Source organism: Hemicordylus capensis, chromosome 3 (assembly GCF_027244095.1).
Source record: "Hemicordylus capensis ecotype Gifberg chromosome 3, rHemCap1.1.pri, whole genome shotgun sequence".
Lineage (NCBI taxonomy): Eukaryota > Metazoa > Chordata > Lepidosauria > Squamata > Cordylidae > Hemicordylus > Hemicordylus capensis.
Window position 1 is genome coordinate 231,253,570 of NC_069659.1, and position 26,411 is coordinate 231,279,980.

Consider the following 26,411-nt stretch of genomic DNA (forward strand, 5'->3'; position numbering starts at 1 on the left):
GCTACCGGCTCCCCGCAAGGGGCGGAGCAGCAGCAGCCGCGCAGCTCCGCGTGAGGCATGGGTTGGCTGTTCCGCTGCTCGCGGCTGCAGCTCCTTCCACCGGCCCTGCGGATAACCGGCCTCCGGCTGCGGGCGCCGCTGCTCCTCCTCCCTCGCCTCTGCCCCGCGGGCTCCTTGGCCTCCCCCGCCTCCCCCCGGCCGCCGGCCCTTTCCCCGCAGCTTCGCTCCCTCTGTCGGCGGCGGGGCCAGCCCGGCGCAGCCTCCTTCCCCCCCGGCCAGGCCCCGCCCCACTTCCTGCTCAGGGCCGCCGCCGGGGCGGAGCTCTTTCTTTTCACGCCGGCTTCGGCCCAGAGCAGCCGCCTTTGCCACCACCTCAGCGGTGAAGAGTCCCAGGAAATGCCCGCAGCCCCTCGACCCGATCACCAAAGCGAGGACGAGTTCGAGCCGGAGAGCCTCATGGAGCCCGAGACCGCCCTGGAGAGCCGCAGCGGCAGGAAGCGCAAGGTAGAGCGGCGAAGAAGGGGTGGCGGGAGGGCGGCCGGGCCTCGTGGAGGCTCGTGGAGGCTGCGAGCGGCGACGTAAGCCCTGCCGGCAGGGAGGGGCTAAAGGCGGGGGCAGCCCCCGGAGGAGGCCGCGGCCTTTCTTCGGGACTGAGGAGCGGCCTGCTCCACGCTTGTGCCGGGCCTGCTGCCGCTGCCGCCGCCACGACTCCTGCCTTGGCCTAGAAGCGGCTTTCTAGAAACCTCAGCTGGGTTTAAACTTGTGGCCCGCCGAAGTAGCTGGGGGAGGAGGGCCATTGCGGCGCTATCGCCCCCCCTTCCCCAATCTCAAAATCTAGTACAAATCTGGCGAATGCTTGGTTGGCACTTGGTTGAGCAGGCAAACGTGCCAAGTATCGCTTCGGCTCCAGAACTCACTAAGGGTGTAACTTTCAGTACTCTTGCTAGAGGGTAAGTCCCGTTGAACTCCAGACGTGCTTCGATTTCTGAGTAAATACAGGATCGTGCTGTAAATCTCCTTTTTGGAGAAACCACATCATATCGGAAAATACAGTCGACCTTACAAGGTGATTGTAAGAACTTCTGAGCCATATATATGGGGTGTTCAAATCCCCATTCAGCCATGATACTAGCTGGGTGACTCTGGGCCAGTCACTTCTCTCTCAGCCTAACCTACTTCACAGGGTTGTTGTGAGGAGAACTCAAGTATGTAGTACACTGCTCTGGATTCCATGGAGGAAGAGCAGGATATTAATAATTAATTAATTAATACTGTCCAAGACTGAGGCCCAGTATCAAAAGCAGGCTTGGGTGTGTAAAAAGCCCAGGAACTGCTAAAAGTCAAGGGCTTTTTCATTATCTCATTTCTAGGTAGTAGTCTCTGCTAGAATAGCCTCTACTATTACCAAGTTACAAAAAAAGAAAAACAAAAACAAAACTACAGCGCTAATATATACAAGTTCTATTCTGAAATTGTACCTGTATTCAGATGTCAATATGGAGGTACATGTTCTTGTGTGAGTGGCTACCGTGTTTCCCCGAAAATAAGACAGTGTCTTATATTAATTTTAGCCCCCCAAAATGCACAAGGGCAATTAGCAGTACATCAGAAATTACTGCTAGGTCTTACTTTCGGGGTAGGTCTTACTTTCGGGGAAACAGGGTATATCTGTGTTAACTTTAAAACTGAATCTGGGTACCCCTAAAATGTCACCTTAAGTGGCGCAGCATGGAAATGCTTGACTAACAAGTAGAAGGTTGCTGGTTTAAATCCCCGCTGTTATTATATTGGACAGCCGTGATATAGGAAGATACTGAAAGGCATCATCTCATACTGCACGGGAGGAGGCAATGGTAAACCCCTCCTGTATTCTACCAAAGAAAACCACAGGGCTCTGTGGGCGCCAGGAGTTGAAATCGATTTGATGGCACACTTTACTTTACCCCTAAAATTCAGGATACAGATTTTATTTTATTTTTATTTATTTATTTATTTATTTATTTATTTTTTCATTTATATACCGCCTTTCGTTAAAAGACAATCCCAAGGCGGTTTACAAAAGTTAAAACATACAATAAAAGACAATAAAAACATCAAGCTAAAAAGTATAAAAACATAAAAACAGGCATAAAAACAATACAACAGATAAAAACACACAGAAGCAGCAGTAAAAACGATTATGTAAAAGCCTGGGTAAAAAGCCAAGTCTTGACAAGCTTTCTAAAAGCCATGATGGAGTCCGAGGAACGAATGGCCACTGAAAGAGCATTCCAGAGTCTAGGAGCAGCAACAGAGAAGGCCCTGTCTCGAGTGCACGACAGCCGGGCCTCTCTCATTGTCGGCACCTGGAGCAGGGCCCCCTCAGATGTCCTCATCAAGCGGGCAGCAACCCTTGGGAGCAGGCGATCCCTCAAATACCCCGGGGCCCAAACCGTTTAGGGTTTTAAAGGTCAAAACCATCACCTTGAATTGGACCCAGAAACGAACCGGCAGCCAGTGCAGCTCTTTCAAAATGGGGGTGATGTGTTCCCAACCGGCAGCTCCGGATAGAACCCTCGCTGCAGCGTTTTGCACTAGCTGCAGTTTCCGGATATTCTTCAAGGGCAGCCCCACGTAGAGCGTGTTACAGTAATCCAGCCACGACGTGACTAAGGCGTGGGTAACCGTGGCCAGATCTGCCTTCTCGAGAAAGGGACGCAGCTGGCGCACTAGCTGAAGCCGTGCAAAGGCACCCCTGGCCACCGCCTCCACCTGAGCTTCCAAAAGCAGAGCTGGGTCCAGTAGTACCCCCAAGCTGCGTACTTGCTCCTTCAAGGGGAGTGCAACCCCATCCAGAACCGGTAAAATCTCCTCATCCCGATTGGCTCTCCTACTCACCAACAGTACCTCTGTCTTACCCGGATTCAATTTCAGTTTGTTAGCCCACATCCAGGGTGGATTTGATTTAAATCAAACTGATTTAAATCATGATTTAAATCACGATTTAAATCACTAGCAGGGTGGATAAAAATCAAAAAAATCCAATTTAAATTTAAAAAATCCAATTTTTTTGATTTAAATCGGATTTTTTTGATTTTTATCCACCCTGCTAGTGATTTAAATCAGTTTGATTTAAATCAAATCCACCCTGCCACATCCAACCCATCACGGCCTCCAGCCCCCGATTCAGGACATCCACCGCCTCCCTAGGATCAGATGACAAGGAGAGATAGAACTGAGTGTCATCCGCATATTGCTTACAACTCAGTCCAAGTCCCCGGATGACCTCTCCCAGCGGCTTCATGTAGATGTTAAACAGCATGGGGGATAAGACCGATCCCTGTGGGACCCCACAGGCCAACGGCCACGGGGCCGAGCAGTAGTCCCCCAGCACCACCTTCTGGCCCCTCCCCCGAAGAAAGGACTGGAACCACTGCAACGCAGTGCCTCCGATTCCCATACTCGAGAGGCGGCCCAGAAGGATACCATGGTCGATGGTATTGAACGCCGCCAAGAGGTCCAGCAGAACCAACAGGGACGCACTCCCCCTGTCTAGTTCCCGGCGTAGGTCATCCACTAGAGCGACCAAGGCAGTCTCAGTCCCATACCCGGGGCGGAAGCCAGATTGAAAAGGGTCCAGATAATCCATATCATCCAAGACCCTCTGCAGCTGGGACGCCACCACACGCTCCATCACCTTGTCCAAAAAGGGAAGGTTAGACACAGGTCTATAGTTATCCAGGTTGGAGGGATCAAGGGAGGGCTTTTTTAATAGTGGTCTTACCACCGCCTCCTTGAGGCACGATGGCATCCTGCCCTCCCTTAATGAAGCATTAACGATCACCTCCAGCCATCTGCCTGTCCCCTCCCTGGCAGCTTTTATTAGCCATGAAGGGCAAGGGTCAAGAGCGCACGAAGTCGTCCGCACACTGCCCAGGATCTTGTCCACATCCTCAGGCCACACCAACTGCAAAGTGTACCACAGATAGGAAGTGTACCACTATTCTTGCATTCAGCCTAACGTAAATAACTGTACTTATCTACAGCTCTGTACACAATGCACAGGTTGTACAAGTGTTGAACATAACATGTGTGGGCCTACAGTTGTCACACAGAATAAGGAATTCAGAATAAACTATAGTGAGTTTCCAAACATTTTCTCTTCCAAGATGATAATTTACATAAATCCCCTTCATGTAACCATTCATGTAAAACTTGAATAACTATTTTTGTCCTTACTATTGTGCACAGTTTGGGATATGATTTAACTTGATTGTCTCCCAGAAAAGCCAATAAATTACTTAGTTAGTGTTTGGTATTTCTGTTGTATCTTCATTAGATTAGGCACTTATGAGTGATAAGGTATCAAATGTAAGAAAGGAGAAGAATCTGAAGTTCTGTGTAAAGATAAGAACAGCCCTGCTGGATCAGGCCCAAGGCCCATCTAGTCCAGCATCCCATTCCACACAGTGGCACACCAGGTGCAGCTGGGAAGCCCACAGGCAGGAGCTTGGGGTAGTGACTTCTCTCTTGCTGTTACTACTACTACTACTACTATTATTATTATTATTATTACTACATTTATATCCCGCTCTTCCTCCAAGGAGCCCAGAGCGGTGTACTATATACTTGATTTTATCTTTCACAACAACCCTGTGTAGTAGGTTAGGCTGAGAGAGAAGTGACTGGCCCAGAGTCACCCAGCTAGTTTCATGGCTGAATGGGGATTTGAACTCGGGTCTCCCTGGTCCTAATCCAGCACTCTAATCACTACACCATGCTGGCTCTACTATGCTTGCAGCTAGTATTCAGAGGCATCCTGCCTTTGAGGCTGGAGGTGGCCTACAGCCCTCAGACCAGTAGCCGTTGATAGATCTCTTCTCCATGAACTTATCCAAACCCCTCTTAAAGCCATCCAGGTTGTTAGCTGTCATCACATCTCGTGGCAGAGAATTCCACAAGTTGATTATGTGTTGTGTGAAAAAGTACTTCTGTTTCTTGGTCCTAGATTTCCCGGCAATCAATTTCATGGGATGAACCCTGGTTCTAGTGTTATGCAAGAGGGAGAAAAATTTCTGTCAACTTTCTCCACATCATGCATGTTGTTTCCCCCGCTAAACTAAAAAGCCTCAGGTGTTGTAACCTTGCCTTATAAAGAAGGTGCTCTAAGTGAGGGGATGTGCATGAATCTGTTCGGAGGCCCTCTTACGGGCCTCCGAACAGGTTCAAACACTGGGCGTTTCGAAGGGTTTGAAGGCGGGGATGGGACAACTTGAAGGGCCGGGGAGGGTGCACTTATCCCTCTCTCTACTCCCCCCCGCCCCCGCCAGTGCTTGCTTGAAAACTGGTCTGGCGGGGTGGCAGTAGGGATGTCCACGAACTGGCATGCACACGTGCACCAGCTACTTCAGGACAGGGCGGCAGGGAAGTACACTGCCACCCCAAAGGACTTTGCAAATACCGAGTGGGGGGAAGCAGAGTGAGGGGTAAGTGCACCCTCCCCCACCCTCAAAGTGCAACCCCCGCTGCCGCCATTGAACCACCCCCACCTGGTTCCTTGCACATCCCTAGGCGGCAGTATACCTCCCTGCCACCCCATCCATTCTTTGGACCGGAAGTAGGTGGAAGTAAGTAGCTTGTGTTGGGCGCATGTTGGGCGCATGCACAGCTCGCACGCAAGTGGCTTCCTGTACAAAGAGTGGAAGAGGTGGCAAGGAGGTACGCTGCCGCCCCACCTGACCGCTTTTCAAGTAAGGGCCGGCAGAGGGGAAAGTGGAGGGAGGGGTAAGTGCACCCTCCCCTACCCTTCATGTTGTCCCATCTCCACCTTCGAACCAGCCCCCACCGGTTCTGTGCACATCTCTACTCTAGATATCTTAATTTAGATGTTAACTGAAAGCCAAAGCTACCATTATATTAATTAATTTTGTTATTAATGACTCAGTCCAGCAATTGCTGCTTCTCTAGATGTCGTGGGATTTTTTGGTTAGGACTTGTGCATTTCTAATTACTTAGCTGAATAAGCTTTAAAACAAAGAAGCATGACCTAGAACTAGAATCTTGTATTCTTGTGGTCCTGTGTGCCTGTTTGACCATGCTGTTAATTGAGTGGGGGTGGGAGAGAGAGGTGGGGAGAGGAGAAGATAAAGAGAATAAGGCAGTGTTTGTGCTTCAGTGATTATTTTTGTTTGTTTCCAGAGAGGAAATTGGCTGTAACTGCATAGTGGTATATTTTAAGGAGGTTGTTTTCTGTTTATGTCTTTGCTTTTCAGAAGGATAAAAAAGATAAATCTAAAAAGGAGAAACTGAAAAAGCAGACATCCCAACTAGAGGAAGATGAGCTGTCTGATGCTGAATTGGAGCCTCCCAAACCAAAGAAAACTAAGAAAAAGAAAGATGTGGTTGATGATATAGAAGACATAATTGCAGAATACAAAACATCTCCTGTCAATAATGGGGTGACCCATTTGAAAGATCATAGTCATTCTGGTGAAGAAGCAAGTACAGAGTATGACAGTGATCTGGTGAGATTATATCTTTAGACCTTTTATTTTATCTGTTTAATTTGATCAGTTGTGTTGAACGGCAGCATGCAGCAGAAGCCTTTCTGATTCAGATAATTAGCCTATGAACTAGGGCAAGGTGAAGTCTTTAAAATGGAATAGAATAGTCTTATTTCCCCGTTCATGTTTTTAGTATGTTCAGATTCTGTTCAAACTTTCAGTGCAAGTCCATTGGTGATGGAAGAACATGTTTGCTTTGATTCACATACTAACATTGCACACATGGGGTGCAGGATATTTCTAGCTGGCTTTAAAAAAAAATTGCATTATGTTCCTCATTTTTTCCTGGAATGTTTGAACTCATGAATTTTGACCAAGTGCAGTAAAGACATCCTTCTTTTGTCATTTCAATAATTTTTGGAATATTTTAAATGCATTTTTATAGTGAATCTATTCATTTTTATTTAATGTTATAGGAATTGTCTGCAGAGCAAAAGGAAGGAGACTTTGCTAATTTTGGTATTTCTAAAACAACTGTTGACCTTCTCAAAGGTACGTTTAAAAAAATGTTTATGGCCTGAAGCAAAACGTTTTCTCTTCTTCTCCCCCTGTCTTATCCAGACCTAATTACGTCTGGTAACCTGTGATAAATGGGCAACAGAACAGTAAGTGCAAAATGATGCATATTAATTATATTTAAACCAATTCTATAAATATGTGGGTGAGTTCTAATTTGGCTGTGACTACCTAGAAAAGAAAATCATTGAGGAAACTTAAATGAAAACAGCTCAGTGTGATGTGGCAGTGAAAAAGGCAAATTCAGAGTAGGGAATTATAAGAAAATGAGAATGTCATGTATAATGCTGTTCTGTAAATCCGTGGTCTGATCACAAATACAGAAAACAAGAATTCAAACTGGCAGCACCTTCTCTATAAGGATAGTGTACAGAGGTTAAGGACTTCAGAAATTTCTCAATCTGCTGGCTCAATTATTGATAGCCAGTCAAGAATCCAAACATGCTTACAAACTATTCAGAATAAATTTGAGGAAACCCTGCTGCTTTGGGAGATGGAATCTTTGGAATAATCAAGCTAAATACCTCAAGTACTAGAAATTCTAGGTATTTTCCCCAAGGAATAAGTGGACAGTGAATAAACGCCTCCTTTTCTACCTTTTTGTGGTGGCAGGATCCATGTTAGCTATGCATTAGTAAAGGCCAACAAATCCTGTCATATACAATTGTATAAACTACCATGGAATCGCTTAGTTATGGAAACACACTAACACATTAGATTAAAGATGACTATAAGTTTGAGAAAACCAGACTTTTTATGCAATTTAGTATCCATTTCTAAATTATATTAATTAATCTCCTCAAATCAGAGTTCCAGCTGAGCATAGCCAAATCCTTATTATATAATCAGATGACAAATGTTTTGAAATGTTTTCTTTGAATATTACTGTCCCCCCCCCTTTAATGTCTTTATTGAAAATGTGTTTGAAAACTTTTTTCAATTGTTTTTTTGTTTAAGTTATAATACTAGATTTCTGGGTTATCCAGTGCAGTTGATTGTAATAGGTTTAGGACAGAATAAAGAAAATACTGTTCTACACAATGCCATAGTTTATGGGATGAATTTCCACTAGATGTGGTGGAGATCAGCAGCTTAAATAACTTTGAAAGAGGGTGAAACAGATTCATTGAGAATAGATTTATCAGTAGCTATGGTAAAGGTAAAGTGTGCTGTCAAGTCTGTTTTGACTCCTGGTGCCCACAGAGCCCTGTGGTTTTCTTTGGTAGAATACAGGAGGGGTTTACCATTGCTTCCTCCCACGCAGTATGAGGTGATGCCTTTTAGCATCTTCCTATATCGCTGCTGCTTATTATAGGTATTTCCCATAGTCTGGGAAGCATGCTAGCGGGGATTTGAACCGACAACCTTCTGCTTGTTAGTCAAGTATTTCCCCGCCTCGCCATTAGGTGGCTTAGTAGCTGTGGGCAACATCCCAATTATTTTAATCATGATTGTCGCACTGAAATTAATAAGACTTAAATTAGTCATGATTAACTTTGATTTCAATGGTGCTTAGTCTGGATGCTGCCCTATGATTAAACAGAACTATCAGTTATAGAGGTGATAATTCTCTGATTACCAGATGGTGAAGGCAGGTTATGGGGCGGTTGTCATCTTTGTGAGTTTCCCATAAGCATATGGTTTCTGTTAGAGATAGAACACTGGAGCAGATGTACCTTGATATAATTCAGCAAGGCAATTAATTTTAAATGAAATGCATGAAGCTTTACATCTGTTTTCTCCCATATGTGAGTACAAGTTAAGAACTTCCTTGAGTTGTGTGTTTTGTTTTGCTTTGCTTGTGTAAGAACGTACGGATGATGATCAGCTGTTAAATCATGATGAATTTACATTCGTCCACAATAAAATCCTAAATGTGTGTTTCTACAGCACGTGGAGTTAGCTATCTGTTCCCAGTGCAAGTAAAGACTTACAAGCCCATCCATGATGGCAAGGATGTGATAGCCCAAGCTCGGACTGGAACTGGGAAAACGTTCTCTTTTGCTGTTCCTTTAATTGAAAAACTCCAGGGAGATACCCAGGAAAGAAAAAGAGGTCGTACACCAAAGGTAGTTCAGATACCACTAGGCTGTAAACCTCTTTCCAGTGATTAAAATAGAAATGTTATGTTTTTTCAGGCCTCTAACAAATAAGTTTGTCACCCGTGTGATACTTTTAATTACATTACACTGTTGCACATCTGTGTCTGTTCATTACATTACTGCTGTTAGGGAAATTATTTTCTCTTTGTGGATCCACAGATGCTTGTAAACTTCTCTCTAAAAAATCAGGCCTACAGTTCCCCTGGAGGAAAAGCTGAATAAGCTTTTGGGTGACTGAAAATAATTGATACTGCAGTGTTGAGGATGGTTCCAAAACAGAAGGGTTAAAGAGAATTAGCTTAACCCGCACAGAGCATCTGTGCACGATCGCTCCCCTGCCACAGCCCCCCTCACCTCAGAGATCTCTCCACCCTCACCTGAGCTGCATTCCTGTTCCTCCATCCCATTGCTTCCATCCCCCTCACCCCTCTTGGTTGTGGCTGCAGCGTTGATGGCGCCTATTGGCCAAGCTGCAGCCTCCTGTCTCCAGAGACATACTCACCTGGGCCCTGCTCCTCCCGACAAGAGGAGCAGCAGTTGACCAGGCCACCACCATGGCCACTCGTTCCCCTCAGGCCGCTGACAGGCCTGGGTCCGTCCCTTGCCTTCCTTCCTCAGCCAATGGCCTCGGTAGCCCCAAACAGCAGCAGTGTTTGACCGGGCCTTTCCTTGCTAATGCAGCTGCCGCCATGGCCACTCGTTGCCCTCAGGCCACTGACAGGCTGGGGCCCGTTCCTCACCTTTCCTTCTTTCTCTCTTTCCCTCCCTCTTTTTTTCTTTCTCTCCTCCACTTGCTCTCCCCTCTGTCTTCTCCTCCCTTCTTTTTCTCTCTCCCTTCCTGAGTTAACAGATCTTGCTCATCTTGTTTGCTCATCTAATTCACACAACAGCAGCTTCCTCCTTCTGAAGGGGCTCTTTCCTCCCTCACGGCCCCTCTCTTCGCAGACCCCTGCCCACTATCCTTTTAGATAGAGATAGATTCCGCTCCTCTACAATCAAAAACATCTTCTGACCAGTAACAGTTGCATTCCAACTGACTTTAACCATCACAGGCTCCTCCTGCCTATCTGCATATGGAATCCCCACTGCCCAATCACCATGGTGCCACAGGCTCCTCCCCCCATCTGCATATGGAATCCCCACTGCCCAATCAGGTGCTTCTGCTCATGAACTCTCGCAAGAGATACAACACATGGGATTAGCAATGGGTATGCCATAGAGAATTATGTAGATAGATAGATGGATTTGTATCCACTGTAATGAAATGCCTCATGTGTGAATTGAAGGTTCTTGTTTGTGCAAGGGAGCAGAGGCAATCTTCACCTATTTCTCTTCAGCCCTGTAACTCTCTGTACCCCTTACAATCCTGTTCCAGAGAGTTCCCTGCTCATCAGGAGCAGATTTTCAGGAAATTTAGGGAACTAATGAGGAGGAATCAGAATTCCTTAGGATACCATCCAGAATTATATCTTATTGCATATCACATGTAATATCACTGCACCCTTGATGTTGTGAGGAGCAACTTTTTGCAGAACTGGAAGTCGGAAAAATGCTGGGCAAGATGTGAAGGGCGTGCTGGGAAGACACTTGGGGGCACTTGGAAACCATAGTCTTCCTCCTACCCTGCACTGTACCCATGGGATAGTGACAGGAAGTACCCCGTGTGCATTGTGCATGCTTGCGCGCTCGTTGCACTCATGCACACGGGCATGCGCTCATGCCAACATGCACACGCTCACAGGGTACTTCCTGTCACTTCTGGTCCAACGAGGGAATGGGGTGATAGGGAGTTATGCTGCTGCTCCGCTGGACCATTTGAAAGTGGAGAGGAGAGCTGGTCTGATGGTAGCAAGCACGACTTGTCCCCTTAGCTAAGTAAAGTCCGCCCTGGATGCATATGAATGGGAGACTAGAAGTGTGAGCACTGTAAGATATTCCCCTCAAGGCATGGAGCTGCTCTGTGAAGAGCAGAAGGTTCCAAGTTCCCTCCCTGGCTTCTCCAAGACAAGGCTGAGAGAGATTCCTGCCTGCAACCTTGGAGAAGCCGCTGCCAGTCTGTGAAGACTATACTGAGCTAGATAGACCAATGGCCTGACTCAGAATATGGCAGCTTGTTCCTATGTTTCCTAAAGTGCAGCACCGGAGGGAGAAACGCAACAGGAGGGATGAAAGCGTCCTTCCCTGCCCTTAAAGGTAACCCCCCGCCTTTGAACTGGCCGAACTGCCGGTTGTTTGAACTTGTTTGGAGGCCATAAACGGGCCTTCGAACAGGTTCGTGTGCATCTCTAGTGCTGGGAGGAGGTGGAGCTACAGTTACCAGGTGTCCTTATTGCATCTTTCCTGGCATCTCCACGGCCTCTGGTTCCTCTGAAAAGTCCACCCTCCTTGACTGAAAACAGCAGGTATCCACACTAACAGCGCCCACCTCTGCATGGCTCTGGGGGTGGTGCACATTTTTTGGAATTGGAGATTCTGACGCACAACCCTCATAACATGGAATTTTTGGGGTGTCATATCAGGAAAAATATTGATAGTATGTACTTCTATTAATGGCCCTCAAAAAAAGTTGTGACAAAACATGGGGGGAAACAGGGCAAAGCGAAATACGCTAATGAATAAAATATCAGTGTGTTAAACATGTCGGGGTAGAAAGATTTAATGTAGTTTTAAGTTTGTAACTAGCCTTAGAAATGAGTCTGTTTTGTTTTGTTTGTCAAGCTGATAATTTGTGAATACATTTCTGTTTCCTTTTTGTCTTGGTAACTTTGCTCTGAATAGAATTTTTTAAGTTGAAGGGTTTTATAGGGTTGTGTAGTAGCATGTACATGTATTTTTATGGATTACTAGCAGTGAATACTGAGATCAAAAGCTAATTCATCCGGTGGTGGTGATAGTACACCACTATCCTAATAACTGCCTTTCTAATAGATACGTTTTATTGTTTAGGTGCTTGTTCTTACACCAACCAGAGAGCTGGCAATGCAAGTAGCCAGAGACTTCAAAGACGTCACAAAGAAACTCACTGTGGCTTGCTTCTATGGAGGAACAGCATATAATGGACAAAGTAAGATTGCAACCGGCTACTTTTTGATTTTAAAATGCAGTTGGCTCTTATTTCTGCAGTTTCCATTTTAAAATTTTCTGGAAAAAGGCAAGGAAAATACAAAGAAATGTTACTGTAGAGTAGATGAAAGATGGGACTAGATTACTGTGTGCTTTTAGTATTGATGGTGTGGTAACAGGTGCTAAAGAGGTGATCACTTTATATCCCAGCTTAAATAACAATGAGCACATCTCTTTGTTGTCGTACTTCACTCTAGTTTCTGTGCAATATCTCTTGTGCTTAGAGAAATGTGGTGCAGTTTGAAAGGAACCTATAGGGAATTGGTGTCACTTGAAATCAGAAGTGAAAACTACAGCCCAATCCTGTGCATGTTTTATTGGAAATAAGCCCCAGTGTGTTCACAGGGCCTTATCCCCCATGTTAATGTGCATAGGATTGTAGTATTAGAAGAGTAATATATTTCTAAAGCAAAGAGAATTAATGGAAGCAGGACAAAAAAACTAAATGAGAATTAGGGTGCACATCTTGGTCTACTTACCAAAGCAGTTTCTATTTCAGAACATTTAAACTATTTGCTCTAGATATGACCTTGCCTTGTTTAGAGATAAAGCTTGTAGAGGTGATATTTGCGTTCTGCAGCAATATTTCAACTTCACGAGGCCCTTTGTCAAAATCCTTGATACCTTACAGTTTTATATGCAAATTATGACTTTCCTTTCAGTGGACCTAATTCGAAATGGTATTGACATCCTGGTTGGGACTCCAGGCCGGATCAAAGACCACCTTCAAAATGGGAAGTTGGACATATCCAATCTAAAGCACGTTGTCTTGGATGAAGTTGACCAGATGTTGGACATGGGTTTTGCTGAACAAGTAGAAGAAATCTTAGCCTATGCTTATAAAAAAGGTAAATAATGCATCTGCTGTATCAAACTTGATTACCCTCTTGTGTCGGGAGCCGTTGGCTCTGCAGGCATTTCCTTGCAGTTATTCATGTTCTCTGGCCTGAACTGCATATCCTGTGCGGGGCTAAAGTGCAGGTGGTCAGTGCTTGTGGTGGAAGGTTGACCTTGAGAGCTAGCCAGTCCTTTCTAACATGGATTATATGCCACAGGATTTCGGTAGTAAAGCACAACTGAAATTTAATAGGGAATCCAGCTTGGAAAATGGAATGACATTCTGAAAAGATCTATTATAGGATTATTATCCTAAGTGAATTTCAGAAGTGTGTTTCAGCTCATCATGTGCAATATGGAACAGCATATAGACTACACATGTGTAATCAATAGGTTTACATTATTTCTCCTGTCTGTTTCTGTCTTAAATTGTTTGAGTTGTATCTCAAGTGCTCATAGGGTGAGAGTAAGAGGTGATTTCCACCTTTTTGACTGATTCTTGCTGCAGCTCTTGTGCCATGTGCTAACCTGCTCTGGAGCCCCCCCCCCGCCCCCAGTCCTTATGAGTTGGTTTTCAGGGAGCCCAGAGGGCTGGGTAGACTGGTAAAAATAACTTCTCCCCCTTCTTTACCCGTTGAGAATTGGCAGTAGGTATAGGCACACAAACCTTCATTTAATCTTTCTTTTTGCTGCCTTTTATTTGTGTTTTGTTTTGCCTTTGTGTCTCACAACTAATATGACTGGAAATTTCCTTATTTTCCTTATGATGGAAATTATTAAATAAGTTTAACTTCATATGACATAAGATGCGTGTGTTACAGATTCTGAAGACAATCCCCAGACATTACTCTTTTCTGCAACTTGCCCACACTGGGTTTATGATGTAGCAAAAAAATACATGAAATCCAAATATGAACAAATTGATCTTATTGGAAAGAGGACTAAAAGGACTGCTATGACTGTAGAAGTAAGTAATTCCTTCTGGTAAAACAAGGTTAACTTTGTGCAGTCATAAGTACCGTTTTTACCTGAATCCAAGACCAGTCTCCCCTGCTTTTGATGTTAGAGATTGGGGTCATCTTAAATTCAGAATCCTCTTCCTTTTGGGTAAATATAGGTATAAATGGTATTTAACATCATTTTTAAGGGACTTGTCCTAAATTCAGAGTCATCTTGTATTTGGGTAATTATGGTGTGATACACTTAAAGTTTTAAATCTGTTAATGAATATGTTGCTTTTCTGGTCTCTTCTGCTCTTCCACTGCTTATCAATCTGCTTACCAATGCTACTTTTATTTCCTGATAGCATTTGGCTATTGAGTGTCACTGGTCCCAAAGAGCAGCAGTCATTGGAGATGTTATTCAAGTCTACAGTGGTAGTCATGGTCGGACTATCATCTTTTGTGAGACAAAAAGGGATGCAACTGAACTGGCCCTGAATTCCTCAATAAAACAGGTATGATGACCCTCCATGTCTGAGAAGGATTGTTATTAATGTATCTAGATGGTTGGGGATGAGCTGGGAGGTTGCTACTAAACGACTCCTTGAATCCTAAAACTCTTATTCTTACCTGAAAAGACTACTTATGTCAGAATGCTTTTAAATTCGCGCAGATGGGGTTAATTGAGCCTTGTCAGTAACTGACTTGAACCACCCCTCTTTGTGTTAATTGAATATTCATTTTGTGTCAAACATTCATTTAAAGAGAGAAAAAACCCTTCCTGCAAATAATTGAAGCAATTAAATGAGACATCTTCACAGAACTTGAGTGTTACATTCCTTGCAACTTAACAGCAGGAATTGAATCTTTATCTGCCTTCCATTTGGTTCTGATTGGTTCCCACCCCCACCCCAGTTCCATGTCTGGCTGTAAATCTCGATCTGACCTGATCTAATCCATCAACTGCAGTATATTACAAAGATGTGTTCATGACCTATATCAGTTGTATCTTTGATTTCAGTCTATGGAAAAGTGGTATTGTGAGCAGTAGGTCATGTCATCATGTTCTTGGAATGTATTTCAGTAGTTTTTGCTGAAACTCTTGGCCACATAGAATGGTGTTAGCAGACGCAGAATCCCTAGATGTCTTGGTTGCTCTTGAGTCCCTCACTGATGTGGTTATCATTGTAGTTGTTTTCATCATGGGTCAGTCTGGGATGCTGTCCTTGCAAAATGGAATTAAAAAATCTGCATATAGTACTTTCCATCAAAGGACAAAAAAGTAGAAAATGGTGCAAGTCAGGGGCACTTAAAACTCAGACATTCACACATTTTGTATTCCAATCTATAATATGGAAAAAAGAAAAATGTCACTTGGTCATTATTATATCTACTTTTGTTTAATTAACTTTGTTTTGTATACTTAGGATGCACAATCTTTACATGGTGACATTCCACAGAAGCAGAGAGAGGTCACGCTGAAAGGGTTCCGCAATGGTTCATTTGGAGTTCTTGTTGCAACCAATGTAGCTGCCCGTGGTTTAGATATCCCAGAGGTTGATCTAGTAATACAGAGTTCACCACCAAAGGTAAATTACTTGTTTGGGATGGGAGGGAGAGAACACAATTTAATACCTGCATTTGTGTACATATTGCAGAGCAGAAGCAGCTTGCTTGCCTGAAATTATGCAAGAGGCAAGTATTCTCAGTCTTGTTAATAGTTGTACTGTCAGTTAAACGCTGATGGGATCAGAATTCTCATGTAGGTTTTCCCTGGCTCCTTTCAACCCAGATACCTCTTGTTGATCAGCGTTCAAATCCACTACTAGTCACCTGGCAATTTGAACAGGAGAGCTCTATAATCTCTGGGTCTTGATCTGTATTGGTACAGAAGGATTTATTTTAGTTGAAATTACAGGCATATTGTAAAATTATATCTATTGATATATCGGTTGAGTCCTGATTAAATAAAATAAAATAAAATCAGACACCAGTGCTGCTCTTCTTAAAAACATGCTTGTAGGATTTCATATTCTTTGGATATGAAATGGCCCCATTTTCAGTTCCTGTATTTTCAGTACAGCTTGTAGGCAGTGTTCCCTCTTAAACCTTTTCATCTCTGTGTGGAATGAGTTTTGTTCTAGAGGCCAATATCAAGGCAGCGTGTGCGCACGTGCATTCAGAGTGGGACCTACCTGATTCATTCTGAGTGGGGATCTAAAATTAACTGAGCGGACATCAAAAAAACATGTACGCATGCCTTAGAGGGAACACTGTTTGTAGATTATTCTTAGAGAGCTTGATTTCTTGGTGTTACAGGGTATATGGTGGTGAGATAGCTAACTAACATTTGATATAATTCATACACTTTGTGTGCTCCTTGACAGTCTGTTGTTGCTTACTGTCTTATATGTCTGTATGCTTTTTGGCTTAAATGTGGTGCTTGTTAAAACAATTCTCTTATGGATTTTTCATTATGTAAAGGATGTAGACTCTTATATCCATCGTTCGGGGCGTACAGGCCGAGCTGGACGAACTGGGATGTGTATCTGTTTCTATCAGCGCAAGGAAGATTTTCAGTTAAGACAAGTTGAACAAAAAGCGGTAATTATCCCTGGGTTTAGTATCATTCCTGTGTTGAGTATCTAAGAAACGGCATACATCTTTCGGAGTTCCTTTTTATTTAAATTACATAAATGTTATGCACTTAGTGCATTAAAAGGTACTATGGAGATCTTAAGTGCTGTTTATGGGTACAATCATCCCTCGCCAACTGCGAGGGTTCTGTTCCAGGAAAATGTCACAATTGGCAAATTCATGGTTGGCAAGCAATGGAAAATGGGGTTAGGGGAACCGCAGTCACAAAAGCACCTCAAAACCAAGGAGAAACAAGTAGAAAAGCACCAAAATCCACTCTCAAACCAAGGGAAACAAAATGAAATGCACTAAAATCCACTCTTGCACTGTCGTGGCCCAAGCAAGGTAGCAGAGGACCAACTTTGCTGGCTCGCTGGCTGGCTCGCTCACTGGCTGACCCACTCACCACCCCATGGACCAGAGTGGCGGGCGTTCGCTTACTTTCTTTGCTCTTCTGCTCCCACTTCTCTCTCCCCTCTCTCTGTTCATACTCTTTCCTTCCTCCAAGGAGCCTGCCCTTTCCTCCCAGCCTGCCCCATTTCCCCACCAGCTTTCTCTGACCACTCACTTGCCCATTGGCTGGCTGACCCACTCACTCACAACCCCATGGGCCAGAATGGCAGGTTCTCTCTTGCTTTCTTTTCTCTTCTGCTCCCAGTTCTCTCCCTCTCTGCTCTGCATCTCTCTCTCTCTCTCTCTCTCTCTCTCTCTCTCTCTCTCTCTCTCTCTCTTTTTCTTCCCTCCATCCCTTTCTCTGCTCATAGTCTTCACTTCCTCCGAGGAGCCTGCCCTTTTTGCCCCAGCGCTCGCTGAGAGGAGGAACGGAGAGTTTTGCCGTGAGATGAACCAGCAGCGACTGCTCGCTGCATTTTGCCACACCAAGTGGTGTGTGAGGACTGAGAAGCAAGTGGCAGCGCGCGCACCACCCCCAGTAGGTCCTCACAAGCTTAGCAGGACATGATGGAGATGGGCAACCGCCACCTCCCCTTGGCTCCTGCCCACCCCATTCCCTGTCCTTGAAGTTGGCACCTCTCTGCAACAAAGCCAGCCCCATTTCCCCTCCTCTCCTCCTTCCCGCTTGTTCCCACCCAAATCACATGATAACCCACGGATACTTGAGTCGCATTAGGCAAAACCAGTCACAAACTCCCAGTTGTGGATGCTCAAAAGTGTTGAGAAAACCGCAGTTGGTGAGAGATGACGGTATAACTAAAATGTTTGCACAGCTAGTTTTGTGACCAACTTATTAATTAAGCAACATGCCTTCTAACTAACTTTTTTTTTAACTTCAGGGGATTACATTTAAACGTGTAGGTGTTCCCACAGCAACGGACATAATTAAAGCTTCTAGTAAAGATGCAATCAGGTACATTTATTTATTATTTTTATTTATTTATATTTGTTCACCGCCCCAAACTTCAGTCTCTGGGCTGTTTACAACAACATAAAACCAAAACATAAATAAAAACCTTAAAGCAATTTAAAACCACAAGTCTAGTTAAGAAACATGGGTGAATAGTGTGTCTAGGGATGGGGACATCTGACAATAAACATTCACAGTTGGTTTATATTTGTAATTAATCTTTTCAAAAGTAGACACCTCTCCGATAGGAAAAAATTTAATACAGTACTAGGAGATTTTGGGCTTCTAGTCTTTGATTGCCAAGATGTCTGTCTTGTTTTCACTTGCTGTTGAAATCCGATTTGATTCCTAAGATTTTATTAACATCACAGAAAGCTGTAGGCCATTTTGCTGTCGAGATAAATCTATTCAACAACTTTGAAATTTACTTCACTGTTGTCAAGTACAGTAATAGCAAAATACCACCTAAGTCTCAAAATATGTCTTGATAATGGAAGTAAAGTTAATTATAACTGTAGTCTATACATTAAAGGTTTTGGTAACATTGAGGTTGTGCTGCACATAGTGGCATATATCGGCAAGACAAATTTCTCAACACACTTGGGAATACATGGTGATAATTATATGTGGCACAGTCCAGACAAATACTGAAGTCTTGTTAATTTCACCATGTGTTTTAACTTTTCCTTTTGAAGCTAGTGGCCAACATCCTAACTATCCAAACTAAGTTACTTTAAAGGATGACATAATAGTGTTGTCATAGTTAATTTTTAGTAGGATTTTCATTGGATAATTTAGGCAGTATGTCAGCCAGTGGGTTTTTAATTGTACTTGATTTTGGGTAGATTATGCTTATTGCAATCCTATTGGACATACTGTGAACTAGTCAGCTAATGTATTGGTATTTTCTGAGATGTGACATTTGAAGAGGCTAAGGATTTGTTATGTTAAAAAAATTATTTTTTTGTACAAATTAGTGCAGTACTTCCAGATGGTAACTAAATCATGTAAGGCTGCAATCCTGGGAATAATCCTCATTGAACATAGTGGGACTTCTTTCTGAGTAAACATGCATGGAATTACACTTCATGTCTGTCCTTCCATTGAATTAAACAGATAAAAGGCTCTGCCTAATTGCCCTCTCTTTAGTTCACCTTCAGGAGCATTCTGCAGTGTGGCAACGCATCTGTTTAATGAACTGACTGCCTAAGGCAGCTTCACCTGGGGGAGAGTGTTTGAACTTACTGATTTAAAGGGTTTTTAAAGAGGTGTTTATCTTCTATTTAGGAGAGTGAGAGTAACTGTCCCTCTCCTTCCCCAGCATAGCATCCCTCTAGTGGTTGTTGCTGGGGCCTGTCTTATGTATGTATGTTCTTATTTTTGGCTTGTGAACCCTTACTTTGTTTTCCTATGTAAACAGCTTTGAGAACTCTTAGTTGAAAAGCAGTATATAAATTTCTTAGAACGGTAGATGAAACTTTTTGCAGCAATTGATATTGAAAAAGCTTTTAGGGTATTCAAGGGTTATAAACATGTTTAAGGCTTTTCCTTGGATACATTTCATACATGTCCACTCCTTATATCAGTGGTCTGGTTTGCACTCACTCTTTAAAATTTTTTGCTCAGATCTCTGGATTCTGTTCCTCCTTCTGCTATTGACTACTTCAGACAGTCTGCTGAACGGCTGATAGAGGAGAAGGGAGCTGTGGAAGCCCTGGCTGCAGCACTGGCTCATATTTCAGGAGCCACTTCCATTGAACAGCGTTCTCTACTGAACTCTGATGTGGTAAATATATCATTCAGTTATAGTCCAAGGGTACTTTGAGCTTAACTGGATCCTCTTAATGCTCCTGAAGGGGTTTGCTGTGACTTGTATGAAGACGCAGGGAAACTGCCTAGGGGTGTGCACGGAACTGTGGAGCTGCAGTCCGGCACTGGGGTGGGGGTTCCTTTAAGGGCGGGGGAGGGTTTACTTATTCCTCCGGCTGCTTTCCCAACTCCAGCTCACATATTTCTGCTAGTAATGGGGCGGCAGAATGCCTCCCTGCCGCCCCTTCCCTCACTTGGCTGCAAAAGGCTTTAAGAAGCCTTTTGCGTGCGTGTGCGCACGTTTCCTTCAGTAATGGGGGGGGGGCGGCAGGATACCTCCCTGCCGCCCCTTCCCCCGCTTGGCTGCAAAAGGCTTTAAGAAGGATTCTTCAAGCCTTTTGCAGCCAAGCGGTGGGAGGGGCGTCAGGGAGGTATCCTGTGGCCCCCCCCCAATTACTGAAGGAAACGTTAAAGCCTTTTGCAGCCAAGCGGGGGAAGGGGCTTCAGGGAGGTATTCCCCCCCCCCATTACTGAAGGAAACGTGTGCGTGCGTAAAAGGCTTCTCAAAGCATTTTGCAGCCAAGCGGGAGAAGGGATGGCAGGGAGGTATCCTGCCGCCCCATTACTAGCGAAAATACATGAGCCGGAGTAGGGAAAGCAGCAGGAGGGGTAAGTAAACCCTCCGCCGCCCTTAAAGGACCACCCCCAACCCAATCTACCCGAACCACCCATGTCCGGAGGCCTGTAGAATGGCCTCCGGACCGGTCCGGGCACATCACTAAAACTGCCACACTCCAGAATTATTTCATGTATTGAACAGTAGCATATACATTCTTAACTAAGGGATTGAATTCTCTCTCCTCCCTGCCCCTTTAGCTGTGGGTAAGCATTATATTGGTACCAATATTTGGACTCTGCTTAAAAGTGTATCTGCAGCAGCGGTTTCTCCCAAGGTGGCAGGCAGGAGTCTCTCTCAGCCTTACCTTGAAGATGCCATGGAGGGAACTTGGAACCTTCTGCCTGAAAGCATCCAGGGTCTGCTCAGATTGATGGCCTCTACTAAAGCCATTCCCTGGCACATTTTCACATGTGCCCACTGTGGGTTGGGTTTCGGGACAACTGTACACCCCAGTCCCACTCTCAGAATGTGCTTTTGAAAACTTCCTCCTGCCCCCCGTGGGGGTGGGTGGGTTCCAGTTGTCCATGTTCTAGTGGCTGCATGAGTCCAGTCTGTCTCAGGGCACCCCCTTTCACCACTCATCACCCAAACTCATGGTAACCATGGATGCATCCAAGAAAGGCTGGGGAACACATCTAGGGGCCTTGAGAGTGGCAGGACTATGAACCAAGAGAGAGACATGGAATCACATCAACTACCTGGAGCTATTAGCCATTTTCAATGCTCTGAGAACTTTTCAACACTGGATATGCCACAAACAAATATTGGTTCTGATGGGCAATACAACAGCCTTCTCATACATCAACAGTCAGGGAGGTACTGTTTTAGGACCCCTACTTTGCCTCTTGATGGAGCCTGGTGTGTACATGAAAGAATTTAGCCAGTAGCAGTCCAGTTTTAGATAGGTTTTTAAACTTTTAAATAGAGACACTATCTTTATATTTAATTTTTGTACTTTTAATTGTGAGTTGTTTTAATTTTATTGTAAACCACTTTGGGATTATTTTAATGAAAAACAATATAGGAATGCAATAAATAAATGGTGTTAGATGGAAATTGATTATTATTCTGGCTCCCATTGGGGCATCAGCAAGGGAACATTTGGTAAAGTTGGATTTTATTAAAGCTGTAACTGAACCACAGTGGGTAATCTCCAGACTAATTAGTCGTAACTAAGCACCATTGAAATCAATTAGATGAGTTAGTCATGACCCAAATCCCATTAATTCTAATTGGATTTAGTCTGGATGTTAACCAGTGGAACCTTCTTGAAGTTCTTTATAAATTGTTTTTTCTAACTGTTATCAGTGCTTTGGACATGTGTCTCATGCTATGCTGGCAACTCATATACTTGTTTCTTTCACTGGAAAGCTCTTGCTGCCCCATCCCTACACAAAAATAAATCAAAGCAGTTTAGAAATGACAGACCAAAAACTCAAGAAGAATACAATAAAGAGAACAAAATTAAAACAATAAATACAACATTCATTAAAGCAGTAAGATAGACAGCAGTATAGAACTACAAGCCATCAGTAAAACTAGAAGAGGATATTAAAAATTGACAAGAATAAAAAATGGACTTCACTAGCCATCTAAAAATTAGACAGTGACAAAGTTCCACAATCTTGGTGCCACCACTGAAAAGTGCAGCACCTGTCTTTTGTGCATGCTCACCTGATTTGATGAGTGTATAGTGCCTCACTGCAAGTAATATGCCATCAAATAAGAGGAAAATAGTTCCCACTCTGAAGAGTTAGTCTGGAACTTAAAGATAACCCATTTGATGTAAACCACCCTGAGCCAATTTTGGAAGGATGGTATATAAATCAAATAAATAAATGATAAATGTATTAAATACTAGGCATCTCATATGTAGACAAGTTGTTCCTGTAAGAACTAATCTGCCTACGTTCCTTTCTCTCTAATCTTAATTGATAGTAGCCATCTTCATGTTAGCTCACTTCAGCCTTAAATCTCCCATCTTGAATTGGGATGGATGACATCATCACAAACTATGTCGTTGAGGTGTCCCTATGTGTCACTCACTACAACTGTACCAAATTTGGTTCAAATCGGTTAGAAACACGGACACACACACCCCGTGCCAGGTGATCTCATAAGCTTACTTTCCTTAAGGAAAGTAGGCTAAAACGGTGTTGCATGCTTTGGCTGCAAAATAGCTTGTCATGTCTTGGTTAAAACTTTTAACAGCCAACCAATGATAGCTTTCTGTTTTGTTCTTTTATGGTATACATGTTTCATTATGTTATTTATTTATTTAAAGGGTTATGTAACTATGACACTTCAGTGCTCAGTAGAAATGCACACTATTGGCTATGCCTGGCGAGGTCTGAAAGAGCAGCTGGGTGAAGATATTGACAGCAAAGTGACCAGAATGCGATTTCTCAAGGGGAAGATGGTAAGGATTATTGTCCTATACACTTTGTGCGTATTGATAACTGGACACTTGTGCATGCATATGTTGTGCACTTGAAAATGGAGGTGGACTTGGTATGGAATAAGGCAGAGGGGGCAGTCTTTATAACTGGAGATAGTAGATAGAACATTGGACCTATCTGAGTTTGGATTCTTGTGTAGGCATGAATTCATTTGGGTGGATATGAAGAAGTCCCAGTCACTTAAGCCAGATTTCCTATAATGTCTAAAAGGAACATTAATAATGTGTACTTAGGATGATTATGAACAAAGGGAATTATTATACTCCCTGTTGCTGACACGCCGGCACAGGCGTCTATACATGCATGATGTGCAGGCGCGTTGGTGACTTCTGGTCATATCCGGAAGACGAGGACAACGGGGTGGCAGGGAAGTATGCTATCACCCCAATGGGCATTGAGAAGCACCGGTCCCGGCAGGAGGGGTAAGTGCACCCTCCCCTGCTCTTAAAGGGAGACCTCTGCTGCTTTCGAGCCTCCCCTCATGGTTCTGTGCACATCCCTACTGGCGACCACAGAGCCCTGTGGTTGTCTTTGGTAGAATACAGGAGAGGTTTACCATTGCCATCTCCCTATATCGCTGCTGCCTAATATATGTGTTTCCCATAGCCAGGGAAACATACCAGCAGGGATTCGAACCGGCAACTTCTGACTTGGTAGTCAAGCCATTTCCCTGCTGCACCAGTAGGTGGCCTTTATTTGATACTAGGTGACAGAAAAATAAAACTGTTTATGGTGGGCTTGCTAATTCAGTTTGTCACGGATATGACACTTTTGATGAGAGAGAGATGCTTGCCAGGAATGCGTATCTTGTCTCAGGCTTTTCCTCTCCCAGCAAAATGAACTCCTGTGGTGTTAGGCTAGGCTAATCCAAGGTTTGTTCAGACAAGTAAAAAAGAAGTTGGATTTGTTACTCCTCTAATATGTCTTTATTACTAGTTATCAAAATTCAAAGCTCAAACATTGATATGTCAAGGCACATCACCTCATTAGAGGTTTTCAGTTTCACGAGACTGCAAGAAAAAAAGATGCCAAGGAAAATATAATGACAAGCTTGAAAATACAAAGTAGTTTTTCTCTTTCTTGGAGTGGCTTGCTAAAGAAACAGCTTGCACAGCTGATGTTTCCACCCCAAGCGTCTCCAAGCTGTGTTAGTGGTTCACTCTACATCTTTCCGTTCTGCTCCAACACATTGTTTCAGGCCTTAAGTGAACAATTTCACACTCATTTCCCCCCCTACCAATTCAAAGCAAAAAGTCAATGCTCGGATTGCTCTGACTGAGGGAAGAAATGAGGGCCATGTACAGAGTGCACAACAGGTGCTGTACTAAGCATAAACAAGGGCTCACACAAAGACTGCACAAAATGACTTTTCTCAGGTTCACTTTTACCTTAATCATTTGGGAGCAAACACCCACCAATTCCAGCTCAAAGGGACATGTTCCATAAGAAGTTTATTACTTGTGATTAATATAAATGAGTGCCAGACCCCCTTCCTTCATTTGGCTTGTGTACTGTTGTTTAAGAACCAACACCCAGTGTTCTCTTGAGACAAAGTATATTTTCTTGTTGTTCATGCTATTTTAAAAGAATTAGTACATCAAATAGTCTGCTTTAATACAGTTCTGTATAGTATTATTAAAGGATGTCAAATGCAGGAAGCTTTAATAGAACAAGCACTTGGTGCTACTGCTTGAGTGCAGTGTTGTCTTAACATACTAATGCATGAAAATATATTTTGTTCTCCAGAGAGTATTTCAAATTCCTTCATTTTGTGACTGATACTGGATCTCTCTCTCTCTCTCTTCTATTTAGGGTGTGTGCTTTGATATTCCTACAGCTGAGTTAAGTAAAATACAGGTGAGGTCATTACTGAATGGCTTTCAGAAGCTTTTTGTACTATTGTACTATTTGATAGTGAAAAATGAAAACCTGAATATCAAATTAAAATGAGGAGATTACATTTGAGTTAATAAAACCCCAATTTATCTTGCATACAATTACCACAAAACTGTTGTCTTTAGACTTGAGTAGCTTCTGATACCTGATGTATCAATTTAATAGATTTGGGATTTGATAAAACATGACATAGTACAATCTAATATTTTCAGGGGTGAAATGGATCTCCTTTATTATAGCAGTAACCTTTTACCAGATTTTTGTTTTCTATTACATGTGGATAATATCTATAGGTAGATTCCACAACTATCATTATTCTGTATTCATGAGTCCTTGTTTCAGAGTAAGGACAACCATGGATGGTATCCTACGTTTTCAAGAATTTCTAACATAGAGACAGTGTACATTATTAACTTTGCAAATGTGAAATGATATAAAAGTATTGTCTAAATGCTGAGAAAATGGGGTATAAGTTTTGGAATGGGTTTTTGCATGGTAGTTGATAGCTATACTGGAAATCTCCCTATTCCTGATGAAGCAAAAGGTGTGAGATGGTATATTCGTAATGACTGACTTTGCTCCCTTGTAGCTTTATATGCTTAGATTCTTACTGGAAAAAATGCTATTTTTATAAATTGCTGACTTGCACAGAGATCAAAGTAACACGAGGCTTCGTTTTAATTAGCAAATGTGGCAAGACTCAAGACGTTGGCAACTTACTGTGGCAACAGAATTGCCTGAGCTTGAAGAATCTCCACGTGAGGGTGGTCGAAGTGGTGGTTCCGAATTCAGGAATGGAAGAAGAGGTGGCAACTTCAACAGGAATGACAGATTCAGAAACAGGGGCCAAAAGTGGAAGTGACCGGGCATTTTGATTGTTATGTCATATGTAGATGGGACTAAATATCTGGTTTTATCAGAAGTAAAGTTACATTCTTTTACTATCAGCCTGGATTGTCTTATTCATAAATTTGTGAGTGGTTGCAAAACTCATTTCTTGGTTGGAGCAGGGGGAGATCAGATTGTTCTACTGTTGAATGTTACTGGATAGAATTAGGCATGAGTGCTGTGTGATATCACTTCTTTCAAGCATCTCACCTTGTGCCAGAGTCTTAGTGGGAGTGAGTGAATACTGCAGGGTCAACTGTCACCTGTACTGGAAGGAGTACTACTCAAAGCTTCTAGTAATAGTGAGGAGAGGGTGTTGTGTGGCAGGGGTAGAACTAGAGGCAACTTAGATACCATTTTTGCTACCATGGAGCCAATCATGATACATGCGTGAAATGTGGTTATCATCTGAATGTACCTAATGGGTAGCAAAGAACAGATCTACTCAGATTTTTTCTATTTGCATAAAATGCTACTAAGTGCACACATGTACCTAAAATAATAACTCTGTTTATGAAGAAGAAAAGGATTATTACTATTCACTTAATGTTAGGAGCAAAGGGGTTTTTCCTTCACCCTGTTACTTCCAAGTTATCCAGTCTGTGGGATTATTTCTTGA

At 43.3% G+C, this 26,411-nt stretch overlaps 1 protein-coding gene across 1 annotated transcript; it reads left to right on the forward strand.

The window, feature by feature from the left end:
- On the forward strand, window positions 1-25,851 carry DDX21 (DExD-box helicase 21). Its single transcript, XM_053312145.1, has 15 exons — window positions 1-504; window positions 6,252-6,503; window positions 6,959-7,034; window positions 8,949-9,127; window positions 12,107-12,224; window positions 12,946-13,131; window positions 13,942-14,087; window positions 14,427-14,576; window positions 15,489-15,650; window positions 16,546-16,665; window positions 17,991-18,064; window positions 19,688-19,847; window positions 22,834-22,968; window positions 24,821-24,865; window positions 25,590-25,851. The coding sequence occupies exons 1-15, from the start codon at window positions 58-60 to the stop codon at window positions 25,764-25,766; spliced, it is 2,427 nt and encodes an 808-aa protein (XP_053168120.1). The 5' UTR covers window positions 1-57; the 3' UTR covers window positions 25,767-25,851.
- Window positions 25,852-26,411: the final 560 nt, after the last annotated feature.

Bases quoted from the DNA above. Each gene is read 5' to 3' on its own strand.
- DDX21 (XM_053312145.1), top strand. From the start codon at position 58: ATGGGTTGGCTGTTCCGCTGCTCGCGGCTGCAGCTCCTTCCACCGGCC. The intron at 7,035-8,948 runs GTACGTTTAAAA...GTGTTTCTACAG, and splicing joins AACTGTTGACCTTCTCAAAG to CACGTGGAGTTAGCTATCTG. The intron at 14,088-14,426 runs GTAAGTAATTCC...ATTTCCTGATAG, and splicing joins GGACTGCTATGACTGTAGAA to CATTTGGCTATTGAGTGTCA.